The 22,612-nt window shown below is 46.0% G+C and overlaps 2 protein-coding genes across 4 annotated transcripts; one reads left to right on the top strand and one right to left on the bottom strand.

Moving 5' to 3' along the window:
- Positions 1–199: 199 nt before the first annotated feature.
- On the top strand, positions 200–21,521 carry LOC103697213 (translation initiation factor). 3 transcript variants are annotated; one of them, XM_088718078.2, is made up of 6 exons: positions 200–723; positions 17,696–17,793; positions 19,043–19,114; positions 19,921–20,078; positions 20,316–20,388; positions 21,117–21,521. In XM_088718078.2, exons 1-6 carry the CDS (start codon positions 438–440, stop codon positions 21,219–21,221), a joined length of 792 nt encoding a protein of 263 aa, XP_088574204.1. In that variant the 5' UTR covers positions 200–437; the 3' UTR covers positions 21,222–21,521. The 3 variants fall into 3 exon arrangements, with proteins under 3 accessions (XP_088574204.1, XP_088574203.1, XP_008777254.2); XM_088718077.2 differs by having other exon boundaries at positions 19,912–20,078; XM_008779032.6 differs by having other exon boundaries at positions 203–723; positions 19,954–20,078.
- Positions 4,947–9,787, bottom strand: LOC149768058 (uncharacterized). Its single transcript, XM_089929584.1, has 2 exons — positions 6,866–9,787; positions 4,947–5,235 (listed from the first exon to the last, which is right to left on the bottom strand). The coding sequence occupies exon 1, from the start codon at positions 9,635–9,637 to the stop codon at positions 7,817–7,819; it is 1,821 nt and encodes a 606-aa protein (XP_089785710.1). The 5' UTR covers positions 9,638–9,787; the 3' UTR covers positions 4,947–5,235; positions 6,866–7,816.
- Positions 21,522–22,612: the final 1,091 nt, after the last annotated feature.

Raw genomic sequence — 22,612 nt, 5'->3', positions numbered from 1 at the left:
AGGATATTCACACAAATTATTTGAATGTTTAAAAAATATTTATTAAAAAAATCTTAATAAAAAATTATTTTTTTTCTATGAAAAATCAAATTTTTACGGATTATTTATTGGAGCTTCCAAACATACAAACCTCGAGCCAGTTATGTAGGGTTTGGCCTCCTTCAGGATCCAAGCCCAAACGGTAACGTGGACCCAACGAGACCACCATTCGAACTTTCCCCACGATAGGGTGGGAGTGTGGAAGCCAAGCGACACCCACGCGACCTCCAATCCCGTTGGGTTCATCATCCTGCCATCAGCCTTGATGCACTTGGCTTCTCTTCTTCCACGCTCTCCGAGTGAACGCCCTTTGCCCCTTCTACTCTGTGTTCCCTTCTCTTTATTATCTCCTAACGCTCCCAAGATCAAGCTCCATCAGTGCAAGATACCACGAAGAGATGGAAATGCTGACGGCCAGCTCCACTCTCCGCCCACTTCCTACCAAATTCCAAAGACTAACTCCTCCCCCTCTCTCAGGAACACTCATCACAACTCCTTCTTTGCTCGGAAGAAGTACAAGGCCTCTTCCTCTCATTGTTGCTGCCTCCTCTGCTGCTAGGAAAGAGAAGGGGAGGAACTTAGGAGAGGTGGAAGAGAAGGAGGAGGAGGAGGAACGTGGGGGGGAGACGCTCCTGTACTCGGTGGCGCCTTATCCTCTCCTGCTGGCTGCCTTGCTCCCCGGAGGTGAGTAGATTAGAGGTTAAATGATGATACAAGTGCAGTTAATTTCATTTTGATTCGAGCGCTTGGATGCAAGATCGGACGGTTCAGCATCCTTGGGTTCTTCTTTGAAGCATATCTATTTTAGAGAAGCTTGGGTTCCTTTGGACCTGTAGACCTGGACCTGGACCTAAGAACTTGAGTCTGGTAGGTGTTGCTTTTATTTTCTGTTTTTGTTGTCGAAAACGCAAGAAGGAAAATGAAGTAGATTGAATAGTATATGATGAAACCCTGTTGCTTTTTTAGATTGCTTAAAAATCTTTAGAGCTTTTGGTAGCAAATAATTACTGCTTTCAAAAAGCGTAGAATAAAAGCAAGGAACTGCAGTGGTTTTTTTGCAAATGCTATCTTCAACATCAATCTCCATGTGCTATTTCGCTAATTTGTAGAGAAATAAAAACACAAAATCAACAATGGCCCAAACGCGAAAGCCAATATTTTGATAAAATAATATCTGGCATTTCTAGTCCGTCATTTAAATTTGTGTTTCTCCAGAAGAACGCAAACTCCAATGGTAAAGTAACATTTTAAGTATTGCTTGCATGAAAGGCCAGCATACTCAACCTTGCAACAGCTACAGTTTGCTTTCTTCTTCGACCAATTAAAACAGACACTATAGGTCCTAATATTGATTATTAAACAGAGTGCTAAATCAAGATACATGCAATCAATCTTGACTTAGAAATTTCAATCCAGAGAAAATGCAAACGAAAAGTAGGAAAATAGTTAAGCAAATCGTTGGCTTATCAATTTATATTGCATATTATAGTCTAATATGGATCTAGGATTCCAATAATTTGGTGCTTGAAGTTGGTTTCTGCTCCTTCCTCAGTGTGATAAGTAAAGCACTCGAGTATTAAGACAATTAGTTAGCACTATCTATCCTTACCCTTTGGAATCTTTGTACTCTTTATTATTCCAACAGTGATGGAGGATGCAAATTTTTCTTTGATTGTTCTCTTGGTGTTTGCTTCTTCCATCTGATATCTTCCAAGCTGTCATTTCTTGGGAACGATTCCTTTATTTTTTCTTGAATAGATGAAAATAAAAGATCATCGTGACAATAGCTTTGGTATGATTTTTGCATTTTTTCCTTTTAGTCTCAGTAGGTATAGTATAAGATACAAAAACTTTGAAGGAGTGACATGTGGATCGAAAGTGGGTGAGGCATTAATGTTTTGATGGAATGTGAGAAGAGAACATGTGATTCATAGGCTTTACAAGGACTTCACACGGGCAGAAACATGGATAGATTCCAGTAATTATATTTTTCAGAAGGTTCTTAAAGGTAGAGGATGAATCTAGTCGAGTTGGTCCTCGCCAAATCAATCTATAGGTTTTGTTTCCATAGATGTCACAAGCTAATTTGGAAATGAAAAATTTGATAAGGGTATTGGTGATTTGATGCATTGCAAGAGGTCTAGCTGATACTCATGTTTGCAAAGAATTGATTCACCTTGAAAGGTTTCTATAAGATTCATTTTAGATTTTTTACATTAAAGGATGATTCTAGTGGAGTCCTAATGAACACTGTTGTATCAACGAGAGTCAGGATCAGGTTGGGGGTTGAACCAATGAGGTCCAATCCATACTCACAGGCCATCCATGTATCATGCACAGCAAATGTTTACTGCAATTGCTTGTAAAATGTTTAGAGCTTTTTGGTAGCAAAGGTTATTGCTTTCAAAAAACAGCAAAAACAAAAGTGGATAGCAAAAATTTTAGGACAATGTTATCTTCAACATCAATCTTCATGGTATTTCACTAATGTGTAATATAAAAAGAATAAAAACTATAACAATATGAAACATGACCTTAATTACGGGCAAGATTTTGGTCTATGAACTTACAAGTTACACAAGCAGAGTCACTGCTCCCAAAGCACCTCACATAACATCTCTGATATATTCTGTTTCTTAATATTCAAATTGTTGGGAATATACTGTTGCTGGGGGTCCAAACCGAGAACGATTGGCACAGCGGTGTGAACGGGGTTCCCTTGGAATTGCTTCGGTTGCGCTCCGCCTTCCGCCGGGAGACCTGCAAGCAAGCCTCGCACCACCACCGGGGTAGTGGGGGCCCTCCGACGATCAAGTTAGGGGAGATCGAAGGAGAAGAAGAGGTAGCAGGTAAGATAATACTCTGGAAAATCTTTCTTACCCTCCCCTTCCCCCCCAGCCGCATATATATCAGGCTGGGGGGTTTTTCTGGGGATTGGTCATCGTGTGGCACGATGGGGTTGCCACTGACATGGTCGTTACAGGGCGTCGTGGGGCAGCGCTGGGTACGGCTATGGCATGGCGTAGTGGAGCTCCGCTTTGTACGGCTGTTACAGGGGATCGTGGGGCAGCGCCGGATACGGCCGTTGCAGGGAGTAGTGGAGCAGGGGGCCGCGGCATGCCTCAGGGGAACAGTCTGTTGTTGTCAAGAGATTGCCGACTTGGGGTCGGATTGCTGGACCAAGGGGCAGCCGACTCGGGGTCGGGCTGCGGAGCCGAAGATATCCGACCCGAGGTCGGATTGCTGGATCAAGGGGCAGCCGTAGTCTTCCTGGGCGCGCGTGCCGGTCACGTGGGGCATGGTGGCTAAGTTCCCCCGTAACAGTAGCCCCCCACTTCCGAGCCTGGAACCAGGAGGGGAACGGGTGAAGGGAGTGATGCTTCGAGATTGCCGCCATCCCTCGGAAAGGCGCGCGCGCTCCGAGCTCCCCGTCTTCTTTATGGCGTATGGCGGTTGTCGCTGATCTGGCGGTCTGCGGATTTCGGCGGACATCCTTCCTTAATGGCGTCGATTCGCCTTTGGGGCGCGAACGATCCTTCTTTAATGCAAACAAAGTGTTTCCTCATTTCACTTTCGTCCTTCCTCTTTTTAACTCCTGGTAGCGCCTCGCCGACTCCTGACTCTTGAAGTTCTTCCGGCGCTAGGCCAGGCATCCGAGGGTTAGGCCTCAGGAAATTCTTCCGGCGCTAGGCCGGGCATCCGAGGGTTAGGCCTCAGGAAATTCTTCCGGCGCTAGGCCGGGCGTCCGAGGGTTAGGCCTCAGGAAATTCTTCCGGCGCTAGGCCGGGCGTCCGAGGGTTAGGCCTCAGGAAATTCTTCCGGCGCTAGGCCGGGCGTCCGAGGGTTAGGCCTCAGGAAATTCTTCCGGCGCTAGGCCGGGCGTCCGAGGGTTAGGCCTCAGGAAATTCTTCCGGCGCTAGGCCAGGCGTCCGAGGGTTAGGCCTCAGGAAATTCCGCTCGTTGGTCGGCCAAGGCTGGCGCAAGCCGAGGCGACCGGTCGGGGCTTCAGGCTAGTCTGCTCCCGGGATGATCATCGGGTTAGCCTGGCATCCGAGGACCGAGCCTCGGAGAATTCCGCTCGTTGGTCGGCCAAGGCTGGCGCAAGCCGAGGCGACCGGTCGGGGCTTCAGGCTAGTCTGCTCCCGGGATGATCATCGGGTTAGCCTGGCATCCGAGGGCCGAGCCTCGGAGAATTCCGCTCGTTGGTCGGCCAAGGCTGGCGCAAGCCGAGGCGACCGGTCGGAGCTTCAGGCTAGTCTGCTCCCGGGATGATCATCGGGTTAGCCTGGCATCCGAGGGCCGAGCCTCGGGGAATTCCGCTCGTTGGTCGGCTAAGGCTGGTGCAAGCCGAGGCGACCGGTCGGGGCTTCAGGCTAGTCTGCTCCCGGGATGGTCATTGGGTTAGCCTGGCATCCGAGGACCAAGCCTCGGAGAATTCCGCTCGTTGGTCGGCCAAGGCTGACGCAAGCCGAGGCGACCGGTCGGGGCTTCAGGCTAGTCTGCTCCCGGGATGATCATCGGGTTAGCCTGGCATCCGAGGGCCGAGCCTCGGGGAATTCCGCTCGTTGGTCGGCCAAGGCTGGCGCAAGCCGAGGCGACCGGTCGGGGCTTCAGGCTAGTCTGCTCCCGGGATGGTCATCGGGTTAGCCTGGCATCCGAGGACCAAGCCTCGGGGAATTCCGCTCGTTGGTCGGCCAAGGCTGGCGCAAGCCGAAGCGACCGGTCGGGGCTTCAGGCTAGTCTGCTCCCGGGATGATCATCGGGTTAGCCTGGCATCCGAGGGCCGAGCCTCGGAGAATTCCGCTCGTTGGTCGGCCAAGGCTGGCGCAAGCCGAGGCGACCGGTCGGGGCTTCAGGCTAGTCTGCTCCCGGGATGGTCATCGGGTTAGCCTGGCATCCGAGGGCCGAGCCTCGGGGAATTCCACTCGTTGGTCGCGGGCCTATCACTTGCCGCTCGACGGGGTTTCTCCGTGGCCAGCTGCGATCGTATTTCTCCTCCTCTCGAAGCGTCGCCTGGGGAACACCAGAAGGCTATTAAATGCTAATTGAGGCGTTACCTGGGAAATCGGATCGGCCAGTTGCTGCTTGCGAGGAGTGCCAGTTAAGCGGCCGCGATACGCGCGTTCTTCGAGGCGGATGCGGCCTGGGCGCGTGCGGAGATACGTGGGCCGTGGGATACACGCCGCCCGGAGTGTCCTGCATGAAGAATGCAATTAAGGAGAACGACGCTTAGGAGGTCGTGGGAGGATACGCCTCGAGAGCCGGAACGGCTCCGGATTCGATGCGCCCGCATTTATTGGAGCCACCCTTATCGGAACGACCGGGGGGCCACAGTTTGGCTATAAATATAAGTGCAGGTGCGGTGGAGCCTGCCAAGCCGGAGCTGTTCAGGTTGCCATGGATCGTGGACCTCCTCTCCGGTGCGTGGTCCGATACGCCGAAAGGACGTTCTCGAGTTCTTCGACCCAAGCTTGCCCCGTCCGACCGATTCGCGCCTTAATTCCTTGGAGGATTGTCCGGTTTGTCACCTCGGCCTCACCGTTGGTTTGGGGATGCGACACAGATGTGAACCGATGCTCGATCCCGAACTCCTCGCAGAAGTCACGGAAATGCTTGTTGTCGAACTGTCGACCATTATCCGAGATGAGGACCCGGGGTACCCCAAATCGGACAATGATGTTTTCCTTCACGAACTTCCGGACTTGCGCCTCCGTGATAGTGGCCAGCGGCTCTGCCTCCACCCACTTGGTGAAGTAGTCGATTGCAACAATCAAGAATTTTCGCTGGGCGGAAGCGACGGGGAATGGTCCGAGGATATCCATTCCCCACTGTGCGAAGGACCAGGGTGCGGTGATTGGTGCCAAGGGGACAGAAGGGACTCTCCGGACGTTGACGTGGCGCTGGCAGGCGTCGCATTTCCGTACGTGATCCTTTGAGTCCTCCAACAAGGTAGGCCAATAATAGCCTTGCCTCATGATCTTGTGCGCCAAGGACCTAGCCCCCGAGTGCGATCCGCAGACGTCCTCATGGACTTCGCCGAGGACGTAGGCCGCCTCCGAGGGGCGGAGGCACCTTAAGAGGGGGGCGGTAAACGAGGTCCGATACAGCCTCCCTTCATAGAGTACGTAGTGGGCGGACTTCCTGACAAGTCGCCGAGCTTGATCTTCGTCTTCAGGGAGGATCCCTTCGGCGAGGTAGGCGACGAGCGGGTCCATCCAAGACGGCTCCGGATCAATCGCCATCACCGCTCCAGCCTCGCCGATGCTCGGGGCATCCAGGGTCTCCAGGTAGATTGCCCTCGACAAGTTGTGCGCCTCTGCGCCCACCAAGCGGGACAATCTGTCGGCCCTGGCATTTTCGCTTCTGGGGACCTGCTGGATGTCGACACTGCCGAGGTCGGGAATGAGTGCTTGCACCTTCCGGACGTAGTTCTGCATTGTCGGGCTCCGGGCCTCGAACTCCCCACGGACCTGCCCGACCACCAGCTGGAAGTCGGTGAAGACCTTCAAACGCCGGATGCCGAGCTCCCCGGCGAGTTTGAGTCCCGTGACTAGGGCCTCGTACTCCGCCTCGTTGTTGGTCACTGGAAATCCAAACCTCAAGGCATACTCGGCTATCACTCCATCAGGACTGGTAAGGACCAGCCCGGCCCCTCCACCCTCGGGGTTCGACGACCCATCGATGTGAAGCGTCCAGGTCGGGAGGTCGAGGCTGGGCGTTTCCGGTGGACTAGGTTCCGCCTCCTGCACCGTGCACTCAGCGAGGAAGTCCGCGAGCACCTGGGCCTTGATGGCGGGTCGAGGCTGGTAGCGGATGCCGAACTCACCGAGTTCTACTGCCCACTTCACCAGCCGTCCCGCATTCTCGGGGTTGCTGAGGATCTGTCGTAGTGGTTGATCAGTTAAGAGGGTGACAGAATGGGCCTGAAAATAGGAGCGGAGCCTCCTGGTCGCGGTCAGCAGCGCGAAGGCGATCTTTTCAGCCTTCGTATACTGCGTCTCGGCGTCCCGTAGGACCCGGCTGATGTAGTACACAGGCTTCTGGAGCTTTGCCTCTTCCCGAACCAGCACCGCACTGACCGCGGTTGGGGAGACCGCCAGATAGAGGTAGAGCATCTCCCCTTCTTGCGGCTTGGACAGTAGGGGAGGAGACGCCAGGTATTCCTTGAGCTGGTCGAATGCTGCTTGACATTCGGCCGTCCAGAGGAAGTCTTTCGGGCGTTTTAACACCTTGAAGAATGGTTGGCAGCATTCGGCCGATTTTGCCACAAATCGTCCGAGCGCGGCGACCCTTCCAGCGAGCTCCTGAACTTCCTTTACTTTGGTCGGAGGGGACATACCTTGGATGGCCTTGATTTTGTCCGGGTTGGCTTCGATACCCCGCTGGTTGACAATGAAACCAAGGAACCTCCCGGCCGAAGCGCCAAAGGCGCACTTCGCTGGGTTCAGCTTCATGCGAAACTTCCGTAAGGTGGTGAAAGTCTCCTCCAGATCCACGATGTGCTGGTCTGCCTGGCGGCTCTTCACCAGCATATCGTCCACGTACACCTCCATGTTCCGGCCGATTTGCTTTTTGAAGATTTTGTTGACGAGGCGCTGGTAAGTGGCGCCAGCATTCTTCAGACCGAAGGGCATTACCTTGTAGCAGTACAGCCCCCGGTCTGTTATAAAGGCAGTTTTCTCCTCGTCCTGTGGGGCCATCATTATCTGGTTGTAACCGGAAAAGGCGTCCATGAAAGACAGCAGCTGATATCCGGAAGTCGCGTCGACCAGTTGGTCTATCCGCGGAAGCGGAAAGCTATCCTTAGGGCACGCCTTACATCATAGTTTGCCATAGTGAGGGAGATCACCATGGCGTCATCGTGGGGGGTCTGAACCCCCTTTACATCCTCATCACAAAAGGTGATTACATTGCCGACCCTCTGCCTCTTTGCGACGGCCGCCCCTGACGCTTCCGTCGAGCCCCTTGCGTTCCTCACGGGCCGGGGGCAGCCCCCAGTGATAGTGTGGATCACGCCCGCAACGGGTCGATTCTGCTCCCGAGGCTCCGGAGGGGCCGGGTCGGCCGGACGCGGGTCTGCGGGGGGACGTCGGTCGCTCACATATCGACCGAGACGCCCCCGGCGGATGAGAGCTTCGATCTCGTCCCGAAGCTGGAAGCAGTCCTCCGTGTCGTGGCCGTGGTCTCGGTGGTACTCACAGTACGCCCGAGAGGGCCTCTTCCCAGGGATCCTCCGCATCTGTCTCGGGGCCGGGAGGTCCTCCCGCCCCTTGATCTCCATAAGGATCTGGGCCCGGGGAGTCAGGAGAGGGGTGTACCGGTTGAAACGTCGGGGCGGAGAACGAGGGCGTGGGGCGCCGTGGTTCTTCGCCGGCGACGGGCTTCTGCGCCGACGCTGAGGCGTCGGGCTCCTCCTCTGGCGTGCCTCTTTCCGCCTTTTCTTCCCAAGCTTTTGAGGGATCTCGGCGGCCTCCTTGCTCCGGTGGGCGGCCGCCTCCTTGGCGTCCGCATACTGGTTCGCCCGGGACAACAGCTCTGGGAAGCTCCGCGGCAGGCGTTTGTCCAGGGAGAAGGTGAGTCTGTCCTTCCGGAAGCCACGCTTCAGGGCTGAAAGAGCTACCTCCTGACTCAGGTTCCGGACCTCCAGCGTAGCCCTGTTGAAGCGGGTAAGATAATCCCGCAGGCTTTCTCCCTCGTTTTGCCGGACATCAAAGAGGGAGTCGGAGACCAGTCGCCGCCGGCTACTGACGGCGAAATGAGTGATGAAGAGGCGAGTGAACTGGTCGAAGGACCGGATTGAGTCAGCCTCCAGCCCGGCGAACCACGCCCTCGCCGGGCCACGGAGGGTTGCCGGGAAAGCCTTGCAGAGAAGGGGATCTGATGCTCCGTGGAGGAGCATAAGGGTCCTGAAACTCTCGACGTGATCCCGCGGGTCCGCCGCCCCGTCATAGGGCTCGATCGCCGGCATTTTGAACCCCGGCGGATTCGGGGTCCGCAGGATCCTCGAGGCAAGCGCCGGCTGGGAGGAGATCTCTAAGTCGGCGAAGGGATCTTTGGAATGGCCCTTCAGGACCTGGAGTTGTCGGTGGAGATCGTCCACCCGCCGGTCCAGGGAGCGCGACCGGTGGGTGGGAGACAAAGAGCGGCGAGAGGGGGACCGACTGGAGCGCGGGTTCCTCGAGGACTGGGGTGTCTGGGAACGCGCCCGGGCCCGCCTCTCGTACCCCGCGCAGCTCCGGTGGGAAGGTCCCGGCAGAATGGAGCGTGCTCGAGAATCCTCCTCGCGCCGGCGCTCCTCCCCATGGGAGAGGAAGGAGCGCGGGTTGAGGAGGACAGGCGAACGCTCAGGCAGCGGCGGCTCCTGAGCCCGCTGCGGCGCCCGGGACATCGCACCCTGCAGATTCTGCACCGCCTCCGCGAGGGTGCGAACCTGCTGGGTTAGCTGGTCGAACTGGGCGACTTCGACCGTCTGAATGGGCGGTGGGGCGGTGGAGTGTTGCTGAGAGTGTGTTGGAGATGCAGCGGCCTCCCGGCCAGAGGCGCGAGAGGCCCCGCGACCGGAAGCATTGGAAGCTCCACGACCACCTCGCCGTGCCATTACGATCGCTCTGAGATCCGGTCCCTTCCTCTAGCGCCAACTGTTGCTGGGGGTCCAAACCGAGAACGATTGGCACAGCGGTGTGAACGGGGTTCCCTTGGAATTGCTTCGGTTGCGCTCCGCCTTCCGCCGGGAGACCTGCAAGCAAGCCTCGCACCACCACCGGGGTAGTGAGGGCCCTCCGACGATCAAATTAGGGAAGATCGAAGGAGAAGAAGAGGTAGCAGGTAAGATAATACTCTGGAAAATCTTTCTTACCCTCCCCTTCCCCCCCAGCCGCATATATATCAGGCTGGGGGGTTTTTCTGGGGATTGGTCATCGTGTGGCACGATGGGGTTGCCACTGACATGGTCGTTACAGGGCGTCGTGGGGCAGCGCTGGGTACGGCCATGGCAGGGCGTAGTGGAGCTCCGCTTTGTACGGCTGTTACAGGGGATCGTGGGGCAGCGCCGGATACGGCCGTTGCAGGGAGTAGTGGAGCAGGGGGCCGCGGCGTGCCTCAGGGGAACAGTCTGTTGTTGTCAAGAGATTGCCGACTTGGGGTCGGATTGCTGGACCAAGGGGCAGCCGACTCGGGGTCGGGCTGCGGAGCCGAAGATATCCGACCCGAGGTCGGATTGCTGGATCAAGGGGCAGCCGTAGTCTTCCTGGGCGCGCGTGCCGGTCACGTGGGGCATGGTGGCTAAGTTCCCCCGTAACATATACTGTCCCAGAAAATTTTAAATCTATAATACTCTACTTCAATAAATAATAGGCAGAAATAGGCTTAGAGAAAATAAATAGAGAAAGTGGAAAAATGGAACCCGAGATGCTGAGGCGTGGTATGTTGGTCACTTTCCTTGAAGTAGATTTCGCCGCCTTACAGTGCACTAGGCTTGGATGGCGTTCTACTCCTGAGATACAACAGCCTCTCGCACTGTTCCTTCTGCCTCAATGATTTGCACGGATCAAAGAAGCTTTCGAACCCAGAATCAGTATGCAGCAAGCCCGTTGATTGAAAGAAAAATAGCAAACAGGGAGAATAGTAGTTTTCTGCTTTCAAATTATATATGTCACCTGTCTAATCCGAAGAGGTCTATTTATAGACTTCTTCGGGACAGACGCGACCCAAAACCGATTCAACGGTCAAAACCGGTAAGAAAGTTTGAAAAAACACTGGGAGTATGGCCAGCGGATGCGAGGTCGGTTGCGAAGATGTGCTATCGAGGAAGCGACGTGGCTCCTCGTGCTAAGGGTGCGAAGCACGACTCATGCGCCTCTTGGCTCATCGCACCTGTTGTCCGACCTCGGCTCCTCTGGGCTCATTGCACATGTGGTCCGACCTCAGCCTCGGCACCTCGGACGAGCATAGGCACAAGGAACCTCGGACGAGCAGGGCCTCAGTCTCTTGGACGACCTCAGCTCTGGGTCGCACAGGTGCAAGGAACCTCGGACGAGCAGGGCCGACGAGCAGAGGCACGAGCGCAAGGAAACTCGGACGAGCAGGGCACATGCGCAAAGAACCTCTGGTCGCACAGGCACAAGGAACCTTGGACGAGCAGGGCCTGTGAGGCGCAAGTAACCTCGGACGAGCAGGGCCGAGCGAGCACAGGCTCGAGCGCAAAGACCGTCGGGTCGGACGAGCACAGGCACAGAACCGAGCCTTCACGTAAATAAATCCTCCATATGAGAGATTTAAAAAAGGAGGGAACAGAGATTCGAACCACCTACCTCAAGCACCTCAAGCGGGCACACCAACCATCCACACCACACTCCCTTCTTAACATATATACATAATATATATGTTTTAAGTATGAAAACTTTTAATTATTATTTAATAAAAATCTAACATTCCCCCACCTGATTAAAATATTTTCAAAAACTATATAAAATAAAAAATAGTCAAACTGGGCTTGTTTATGTCACGACTTCAATAAAGGTAGCTTGCGGCTTTGAACCTTTACCTAGTGAAAGTATATTTTCATCTGAAAGGTATAGTGGTAGCTAAAAAGCTTTGAACCAAATCCTTTGGTTCAGATTTCTATATACTTCACCCATGACAAATGCAAATACTGGGTTCATTATAGGTGGTGCTTTTTCTGGCCTTATGCACCAATATCTCAGTTTCATGAGTGCTCTAGGGGTTAAACCCTTATCCCCATAGACTGCGGCCACACAGTCACACTCACATAGGTGAGTCCTCTAAGGGTGCTCGCAGCACAGCACCTTGCCATAGTCTCGGACTCATTCAGAGTTTTAAACTCTTCCGTATACCTCTGCTGTATTTAGCACTCACATCACAGGGAGAGACCAAATGACATAAAGTCATTTTATTATAGTGCTAACTAATCATTAAACAACTTGTTTTTCCCGTTGAACCTTTCGTCTTGGGATCTCCAGTCAGAAAAGGTTGGGTTGCCATTGTCAATGATTCCTTATGGGTTTCAGTCCCATCCCCTTTGATGTTTCTATGACTTTGCTTCTAGCCAGTCCTTTAGTTAAAGGATCTGCTAGGTTATCTTTAGATCCAACAAATTCCAAAGTTATGATACCATTTTTAATTAGGTATCTAATAGTCTTATGTCTCACACTAATGTGTCTTCTGTTTCTCTTGTTATACTCAGTATTTCTACAAGTATTAATTGCAGCTTCATTATCACATAACAGAGAGATAGCAGGTATAGGCTTTTCCATAATAGGTATTTCAGACATAAGATTCTTAAACCATTCTGCTTCTTGACTTGCAGAATCTAAGGCTACAATCTCAGCCTCCATAGTGGATCTTGTGATCACAGTTTGTTTGGATGATCTCCAAGCAACAGCTGCACCACCCAACATGAATATGTATCCACTAGTTCCTTTTCGGTTCACTGAATCAGTGATCCAACTAGCATCACTGTATCCTTCAAGTACAGCGGGAAATCTTGAGTAATGTAAACCATAATACATGGTACCTCTCAAGTATCTAAGTACTCTATCCAGTGCTTCCCAGTGACTAAGACTAGGGCAACTATTAAACCTACTGAGCTTTCCTATAGCATAAGAAATGTCAGGTCTACTTGTATTTGCAACATACATCAGTGTCCCAATAATTTGAGCATATTTCTCTTGGGCCACTGGATCACCTTTATTGCACTTCAAGTTCAAACCATGCTCATAAGGTGTACTCACTGGTTTACAGTTGTACTTATCAAATTTCTTCAATATTTTCTCAATATATTGTGATTGATCAAAAATTATACCATCAGGTATTCTGGTAATCCTGTTACCAAGAATTACCTCTGCCTGACCTAAATCTTTCATATCAAAATTATTAGACAAGAAAGTTTTGATATCAGTCACCATATTCATATCAGTACCAAAAATTAAAATATCATCAACATATAAACACAAGATAATAGATGAATCATTTTCTAACTTTGAATATAAGCACTTATCTGATTCATTTGCTTTAAAGCCATAAGAAACAATGATTTTATCAAATTTCCTATGCCATTGCTTAGGAGCTTGTTTTAAACCATAGAGGGATTTGACTAACCTACAAACTTTTCTTTCCTGTCCTTGAGCCACATATCCCTCTGGCTGATCCATATAGATCTCTTCCTCTAAATCACCATGAAGGAAGGCAGTCTTGACATCCATTTGATGAATTATCAAATTATGGATTGAAGCCAGTGCAATTAAAGTACGAATTGTGGTTATCCTAGTTACAGGAGAATATGTATCAAAGTAGTCAATACCCTCTTTCTGAGAAAAACCCTTAGCAACTAATCTTGCTTTGTATTTTTCAATAGAACCATCAGGTCTTAATTTCTTCTTAAATATCCATTTACAACCTATAGCCTTACTACCATGTGGTAAGTCAGTTAAAAACCATGTTTTATTAGTCATAAGTGAATTCATTTCACTATTAATAGCTTCCTTCCAAAACATAGAATCTAATGAGTTCATAGCATCTTTATAAGTTTTAGGATCATCTTCAACCATAAAAGTATAGAAATCAGATCCAAAATCTTTCTTTTTCCTAATTCTTTTCCCTTTACCAAGTTCATTAATATCATTAAGTTCATTTTCATTTTCATTATTAGGAATAATTAGAGAATTAGATGGCGAACTACAAGATGCATCATTAGATCTATCTATTACATGCTTTTCTATTTTATCCTTAAATGGAAAAATGTCTTCAAAGAAAGAAGCATCTTTAGATTCAATTATAGTATTCTTTTCTATGCCATTAATATCAGAACTAATGACTAAGAACCTATAAGTAACACTATTAAGAGAATAACCAAGAAACACAGCATCAAAAGTATTAGGTCCTAATTTTCTTTTCTTGATTAAAGGAATATTAACCTTAGCCAAACAACCCCAAACTTTTACAAAGTTTAGGTTAGATTTTCTTCCTTTCCAAAGTTCATAAGGAGATTCATTAGAACCTTTAAATGGAACCCTATTAAGCAGGAAACATGCAGTAAGCATTGCTTCCCCCCACCAAACCTCAGGTAAACCTGAGTTGGCAAGCAAAGATCTTACCATATCTTGCAGAGTCCTATTTTTCCTTTCAGCCACTCCATTAGACTGAGGTGAATAGGGAGGTGTAACTTCATGTAGAATTCCATTAACTCTACAGAATTTATTCAAGTCATTAGAGGTGTATTCTCCTCCTCTGTCTGACCTGAGAATCTTTATTCTCTTGTCAAGTTGATTTTCTACTAAAGATTTATAAGTCTTAAACATCTCAAATGCTTCATCTTTAGATTTCATTAAATAAACTTGACAATACTTAGAATAATCATCTATGAAGGTAATGAAATACCTTCTACCCCCTTTAGTCAAAGTTCCATTTAGATCACATACATCTGAATGTATTAATTCTAATAAAGTTGAATTTCTATTTATTATTTTAAATGGTTTTCTAGGTTGTTTAGATTGAACACAAATTTGGCACCTTTCCTTTTCATTTAATGAAACATTAGGTAATAAACCAGAGCTAATCATTCTTTTAATAGTATTATTATTCACATGTCCTAATCTAGCATGCCAAAGAGATGAAGAACATATTGAAAGCACAATTTTATTATTGTTATCAGAAGGAAAATCCAAAGATACATTATTTATTACATACAAGCCATCACACTCATAGCCTTTGCCTACAAATGTTCCATTCTTTGTTATAATCACTTTCTTAGATTGAAATAACAAAGAATAACCACTTCTATTTAGAAGAGATCCACTGATCAGATTCCTCCTTCCATCGGGCACATGGTACACATTAAATAGTGTAAGCACATTCCCAGACGTAAGCCTTAGAAGTACTTTTCCAGTTCCAAGCACTCGTGCCGAGGTGGAGTTCCCCATAGTTACTGTTAGGCCGCTCCGGACCTGATAAGTAGTAAAAAGGGTATGATCAGTACACATATGAACATTCGCACCTGTATCCACTAACCAATCGGTAGAGCAAATTGCCAAATTTAATTCTGGACTTAAAGTTACATACCGATCATCAGTACTAGTAGGACCAGTACTGGATAGCACCATGTTGGTTTGTGGATTTGCAGGTTGAGAAGGCGCATGTTCATAGTTCTGATACTTCTTCTTCTTCATCCGGCATACTCGAGCCATATGACCGAGTTTTCCACAATTGTAGCAAATCGGCTTTCGATCATTCTTATTGATATGATGTTTTGGCTTCATAGGTTTTCTTTTGTTTCTAGGTCCACCCTTTTCAAATTTGGAGTTCTTGAACTTATAGGTCTTATTCTGGCCTTCTACAAAGTTCACTTTGGTTAGAAGCTCAGGATTCATGAGTTGCTCATTATCTTTCTCAAGGTGTTGTTCTTGGATCCTAATGGCAGACAATAGAGTTTTCATTGTCATATCCTCGGTTTTATGTTTCAGGGATAACCCAAAGTCTTTCCAAGAAGGTGGGAGCTTGTCAATGGTACAAGCAACTTGAAGGCTCTCAGTTATTCCCATTCCCCTTAAGCCTAATTCATGATAAATCACTGTTAACTCATGGGCTTGGTCAACTACGGGCTTGGTGTCAACCATCTTATAAGACAGGAATTGACTAGCAGCATACTTGTCCATTCCGGCATCTTGGATACCATATTTCTTATTAAGATCATCCCAAATCTCCTTGGAGGTTTTAAAAGTGCAGTAGACATCAAAAAGGGGATCGGTAAGATAGGACAGAATCCTTCCCCTACACAGGTAGTCTTTCTTCTTAAATTCCTCCAAATTACAAGTTCTAGCTGGTTCATTCTCTTCCTCATTTGGAGGAGAGTCAAAGATTATGGAAAATAACCCAAGTGTGGTTAAGAAGATTTCCATCTTCTGTCTCCAACGCTTAAAGTTATTTCCATTAAATTTTTCAGGAGGAACCGGGTCACTTGCATTGGCCATTGGGGTAACTCTAAGTACTAGCCTATTATATGTAGGAGATATCTACTTCAAGAATGTTGAGAATATACTGTCCCAGAAAATTTTAAATCTATAATACTCTACTTCAATAAATAATAGGCAGAAATAGGCTTAGAGAAAATAAATAGAGAAAGTGGAAAAATGGAACCCGAGATGCTGAGGCGTGGTATGTTGGTCACTTTCCTTGAAGTAGATTTCGCCGCCTTACAGTGCACTAGGCTTGGATGGCGTTCTACTCCTGACATACAACAGCCTCTCGCACTGTTCCTTCTGCCTCAATGATTTGCACGGGTCAAAGAAGCTTTCGAACCCAGAATCAGTATGCAGCAAGCCCGTTGATTGAAAGAAAAATAGCAAACAGGGAGAATAGTAGTTTTCTGCTTTCAAATTATATATGTCACCTGTCTAATCCGAAGAGGTCTATTTATAGACTTCTTCGGGACAGACGCGACCCAAAACCGATCCAACGGTCAAAACCGGTAAGAAAGTTTGAAAAAACACTGGGAGTATGGCCAGCGGATGCGAGGTCGGTTGCGAAGAGGTGCTATCGAGGAAGCGACGTGGCTCCTCGTGCTAAGGGTGCGAAGCACGACTCATGCGCCTCTTGGCTCATCGCACCTGTTGTCCGACCTCGGCTCCTCTGGGCTCATTGCACATGTGGTCCGACCTCAGCCTCGGCACCTCGGACGAGCATAGGCACAAGGAACCTCGGACGAGCAGGGCCTCAGTCTCTTGGACGACCTCAGCTCTGGGTCGCACAGGTGCAAGGAACCTCGGACGAGCAGGGCCGACGAGCAGAGGCACGAGCGCAAGGAAACTCGGACGAGCAGGGCACATGCGCAAAGAACCTCTGGTCGCACAGGCACAAGGAACCTTGGACGAGCAGGGCCTGTGAGGCGCAAGTAACCTCGGACGAGCAGGGCCGAGCGAGCACAGGCTCGAGCGCAAAGACCGTCGGGTCGGACGAGCACAGGCACAGAACCGAGCCTTCACGTAAATAAATCCTCCATATGAGAGATTTAAAAAAGGAGGGAACAGAGATTCGAACCACCTACCTCAAGCACCTCAAGCGGGCACACCAACCGTCCACACCACACTCCCTTCTTAACATATATACATAATATATATGTTTTAAGTATGAAAACTTTTAATTATTATTTAATAAAAATCTAACACAAATTTCCTATATAACAAGATTTTTTTAATAAATAAATAGTCTGTATGCTTTGGAAGACATACCATACAGCATTATGTTTGGCATGCATGCCATGTAGTTCTCTGTAACCAGATTAGGTCAGACTTCTCTGCCCTCTGGCAAGTTTTTCTTGGAATATTGGGCATACCTTCTGGCAAGTTATTCTTGGATAAAAGCAGTTCTTTGACAATCTGTATGATGTCTGAGGCATGTGGACTGTTTCGCACAATGTGTTTCAGAATCTAAGGCCTAAAAATATAGGTTCTTATTTTCACAGGTTATTTTGTTATTGACACATAAACACATTTTACAGTAGGTATCACATTACATTATATTATAGGTATGATCAATTTATGTTAAACTGACATCATTTTCCAATTTTAAACCATATCATCCCTATTTAGCTTTTTCTGCTAGTTGCCACTCTGAACAGATAGAAATGATGTTATGTAAACAACAGCTGGGACTGTGAGATCTATATTTGATCCTTTTGTCGAGCTTATAAAGACATGGAATCTTCCTGATTGGCTCGTGCACTGGGGTCATCCAGGAAACATGGTAAGTCCTGTGAGCATATTATTAATGTTACTAACTTCAATAATTCTTATTTCTTAAATTCTTTGATTTCCATAAGTAAACAAATATTCTATTTTCCTACACACTCCTTATAAAAATAGAGTAATTCTTTTCTCGACCTCAATTACTGGAATATCTTTCTAGTAATAAAAAAAATTGTATTTGTGTCGTATAAACAATGGCCAACCAGCCATAGCTCAGCTAGTTGGTATTTCTCTCCACTTTGGAGAGATTCAGGTTTTGAATCTTAGTGGTGACAACCGCTTGATATTTCTCAAATAGTTGTATAAACAATGATAAGATGGTTTGGTTCACCAGGATTCCACTATTTTATAGCAGAAATGCAAGTGAAGGTGGCTAGGAATTTGAACCATCTATAGATGGCTAGTATCACAAGTCATTGGTGTATCTCATTATGCACTTTCTAGCCTTCCATAGGTAGATAAAATGTCAAAATTCGAAACATTCTGTAGTTATATGAAAGTTATGCCATGACTCAATTTTTTTCATGATTTAGTATCATATATGTTTTGTTTATTAATATGCCAAAGATACAATAAGATAAATGCCATGTTAAAAGATTATAATTGAACCAGTTTGCTAAATTCGGTTTTTATAAGTACTCTTTATCCTTGAGTTATTTAATGTAATTGAATTAACAAAAGAATTATTTTTGATCATTTATGCTCAAATGTTTCTAAGATATGCTTAAACAAATGATTGGCACATTATTTAAAATTAAAACATGGCCAAGATTGCTTTCTAAAACGTTAATTTTGCATATTTTTGTAAAATAAAATAAAATAAATATTTTAAAACAAATACTAATATTAGCTAACGTAACCGGTAAACCATCCATGCATGATACATTATGAATGTTTGAAGTGTAACAGAAGGATTCCAACAATTTTATTTTGCATGAATGATTACTTGGAGTTTGGACCAACTTATAAATTTTTCATAAATATAAATTTCATGGACATCTAATCCTTAACTAATTTACAATGTTTTCATGATAATAGAGAATCAAGAATTTCAAAAGATAAAGCAAAGTACTCAAACCACCTTTCATTCTGCTATGTATTTGTAGAAATGCATCAAATTCTATGAATATTAACTTGGAGGGACCTCTTTAAAAAGGAGAGATTTCTGGAGTGTTGGTAACCCTGACTATCGGTATATTTTAATTGATCAATTTTGTCAAATAACTTGTTTTTCTCTTGTTTTTCAGGCTGTGGTACTCTTTGCAATGGGTGGCTATGGAACATATTTGGGATTCCGAATAAGATTGTCAAAGGATGCAGTGAGTCATTTGTCTATGAATTAGGTTATCATGTTGATAAAAATTTTCTGTAAAACAACAATTTTTTTAGCAAATGAATTAATACAAAATGCATTATTAATTTAGCTTTTGTGGATAATTATTTGTAATGACCAAGGTACGTCGTACCGGCCCAAACCGGGCGGTACAGGATGTACCATACTGTACTGATTCGGTACCGATATCCGGTACATGCAGTGTACCGACACTCAGTACATCAAAAATATTTCATACCGTACCATACCGATGTTGTGCTAGTATGGCACCAGTACGGGATCCGGTAGCAAGACGGCGAACCTTGGTAATGACTTAATGCTTTTAAGAATGATCACTTATTCTATTCCGTTTATGTTCCAATAGTTTTCTTATCATTCTTCTGTTAACCAAATCATCCAGGGTTACTTGACCTTCAGCCAGAATTGCATGTTAGATGATTTCTTGTCCGATAGAATAAATAGGTATATCTCAGGTGTCCGTAGATAGGTCATAGGTGGTCTTCTTAGTAAACTAACAAACTGAAATAGTTGGTCGTACACCACAGAATCATTTAAACATCTCAAGCTTGAAATTGACTCAAAAATTAGGACTATCATGTCAGGCTGGTTGTTCCAGTCTACACATTGATTCTCAGAGTGATCTTATCATGTAAGACTCATAATGAAAGAATAAATGGTCAACTGACTGCACACAAATTCTAAAATAAAATGATAATTTCTTCTGAGCAACATTGCAAATTTTATATTTCAGTACATCATCTTCTAAAGTTTTTCTTTCTTTAGATAATACAGAGTTATTTGTCATGCTTAATTTTATTGTTGAAGGATGAGAAGGCCAAGGCCAAAGATCTGCATCCTAAGCTCCTTGGTGGCATGTTCTTCTTCTTTGCTCTTGGTGCCACTGGTGGAATAACTGCTTTGCTCACTTCTAACAAACCCATTTTTGAGAGGTACCCAGAAATGCTTTATCCATGTGACCATTTTAAGTATTATTAATCATCTCTCCGAGAAAAATGCATGCGTTTCTTCTTGTCTTCCTTTTTCCTTTCATTATTTATGAAAAGCAGGGGTAGTACTTGTATCGAAAACTATGCTCTTATATTCTGAGTGCATTACCCTTAAAACCTGAAGCTATTACTCCGCTCATAATCTCAGTTGTACTAATCTGATGATTTTTACACTTGCAGTCCTCATGCTGTCAGCGGTTTCATCGGTCTTTCCCTGTTGACAGTTCAATCCATTTTACCGGTCCTGTTTGAGGTAGAAATTTTGACAACTAAATGGAAAGCCTTATGTGTTATTTCCACTTTTGATGTTAAAGTTGAAATGCCATAGCTTGAACAATATCTGTTCTCTCTATGATATTCAAGAGTTCCAGTTTTGTAGAAAAGAAAAGAAAAATGATTGTAGGGACAGACCAAAAACAGAAAACTACTAGAAAGCATAATGTTAAAGAAATGCATATGTGAATGGAGCGTCTCCCAATTTTCTTCTTTAGATGTTTTAATTTTCTTCCCAGGATCTTTCATGTGCACGGAGCATCCAAACGCTAGTCTTTCTCAATGAAAAGGTTAAAGCCATGAGAAGCGTGATTAGTTACATATCAATTCAATTATTAGCTGTTGGTTGCACTATATCTTTTGTTTAAAATGGTGAGGCGATTAAATCACCTCCCAGTTGGTCACCCTATGTCATTGACTGCTTATGGTACAAAATGTTCTTAGAATCTTATTTCATGCTGAATGCTATATGATCAATAATTTTCCATTGTACAATGTCTAATAGTTTAGGCAATCAATTCTTCAGACAATGCCACCAATAATATATTCTTTTTGCTATTTTGGTCTGGTCTTTGTTGGACATACACAAATACTCCCTTTGTAATTCAGGATCATATGGTGATACCTTTATGTATGAACTTTTACAAATGAAATATTGTTAATCTATATAAAAGGATTTTGATTTCAACTCTTTCTTGTAATATTCAGGAAAATCCAGGAATGAGGACTGTACATGGCCTCCTTGGTAGCAGTATAATGACCCTATTCCTTATCCATTCAGCACTTGGACTTCAGCTCGGTCTCAGTTTTTAACCATCATGATGTTATGTGGTAGCCAATCTCATGTCAATGATTCCCCAAATAATCCCGAAGCAATTTTCTGTTCCCTACAAGGAGATGGATCATTGCATCAGTTTTGGTATAAACAATTCTTCAGTATCAGCATGCACGCTATTTTATGTAACTTGCTCTTTCAATGGTGCCGTATAAAACTAAGGCTATAAAATAAATGCTTATGTGATTGCTGAAATTAATCCTATGGTAGGTAAGGTTAACTTAAATATTACCTTCATGATGAGAAACTTCAATAAAATTATTTTTATTTTGCAAAAACAGTGATCAAATTTATCAATGCAATTCTATTATTTATCTATATCCACTAGCAACAACCACTCTAGAATTCGAGAAGCCTGCACTACCCCTCCTGTCACCGTCTAGTACGTATCCGTCGAAATTGATCTTGTGGAAGCTTGGGAGTAAGGGCTCCCAAGTGAAGAACATCGTCCGTAGCGCTACAAGAGTAGATGTAGAACCTCAAATACTCTAGTTGCTCCGAGATATTAGGGATATAGTTGGTGGAGACGTCGCTTTTCGGGCCAAGCTTGTTTATAGAGAGCCAATGGAGCTGAGGTTGGGTAGCTTTGTATGTGGCAGGCCTTATAGGTTGGTGCGGGGGAGTTACCTAGAGCACTTTATAACTTGTTATGTTTTAATTTTTTTTGGATGTATTCACACTAGAAATATATGTTATATGTTTTCTTTTGCTATGTATAATTATTATGTGGACCACCATTGTGTCAAGGGACGATCAGCCCAATCTGAGTTACAATAAACAAGTAACTTTAATGAACGGCCACCAGATGACATGATGCCTCGACTCGGTGATCCTTTCAAATACTGCAATAAACAAAGAGTGGCTTCCACATGTTGTTTGCGAGGCTGATGCAAAACTTAACCTCTTAATAGTGTAAACAATATCCAGCCAAGTGATGGTGTCGAGCTCCAAATGGTGAAGACCACCAGTCTCCCTAATCAATCTAAATCTCTTCTTCATTTGCAGGTCCTGAAAATCACAATAATTAGGAAGAAAATGTGACCAAGCAATTAAGAGAATCGGAGATTTAACTAATTGGAAGGAGATTAAAAATGAAACAAAGGTGCATGTAAGCCATCATGTAGCAGTAGTTCATTACCAATATGAGAAACATGAGTAGTTTGACCATTGGGGTGTTTGATTGGGGACGGAAGAAACAATTTTGTAGGAGTTCAGCAAATTTGGACGAGAGTCGGTATCAACAAAATCAATAATCCAAGATTGATTATTTAAGAAAGAAGAAAGACAGAGATATTTACTTGCAAGATTTGCCAAAGAATGTCAGTTACCAGCCTAGATTAATTTTAGAAAATAATTGCATTGTTCTAGA

Source organism: Phoenix dactylifera, chromosome 3 (assembly GCF_051530095.1).
Source record: "Phoenix dactylifera cultivar Ajwa chromosome 3, Ajwa_hap1_PhDact_Kaust_v1.1, whole genome shotgun sequence".
NCBI lineage: Eukaryota > Viridiplantae > Streptophyta > Magnoliopsida > Arecales > Arecaceae > Phoenix > Phoenix dactylifera.
Note: the sequence above shows the minus strand (reverse complement) of the source record. Positions and strands in the feature narration are given on the sequence as shown.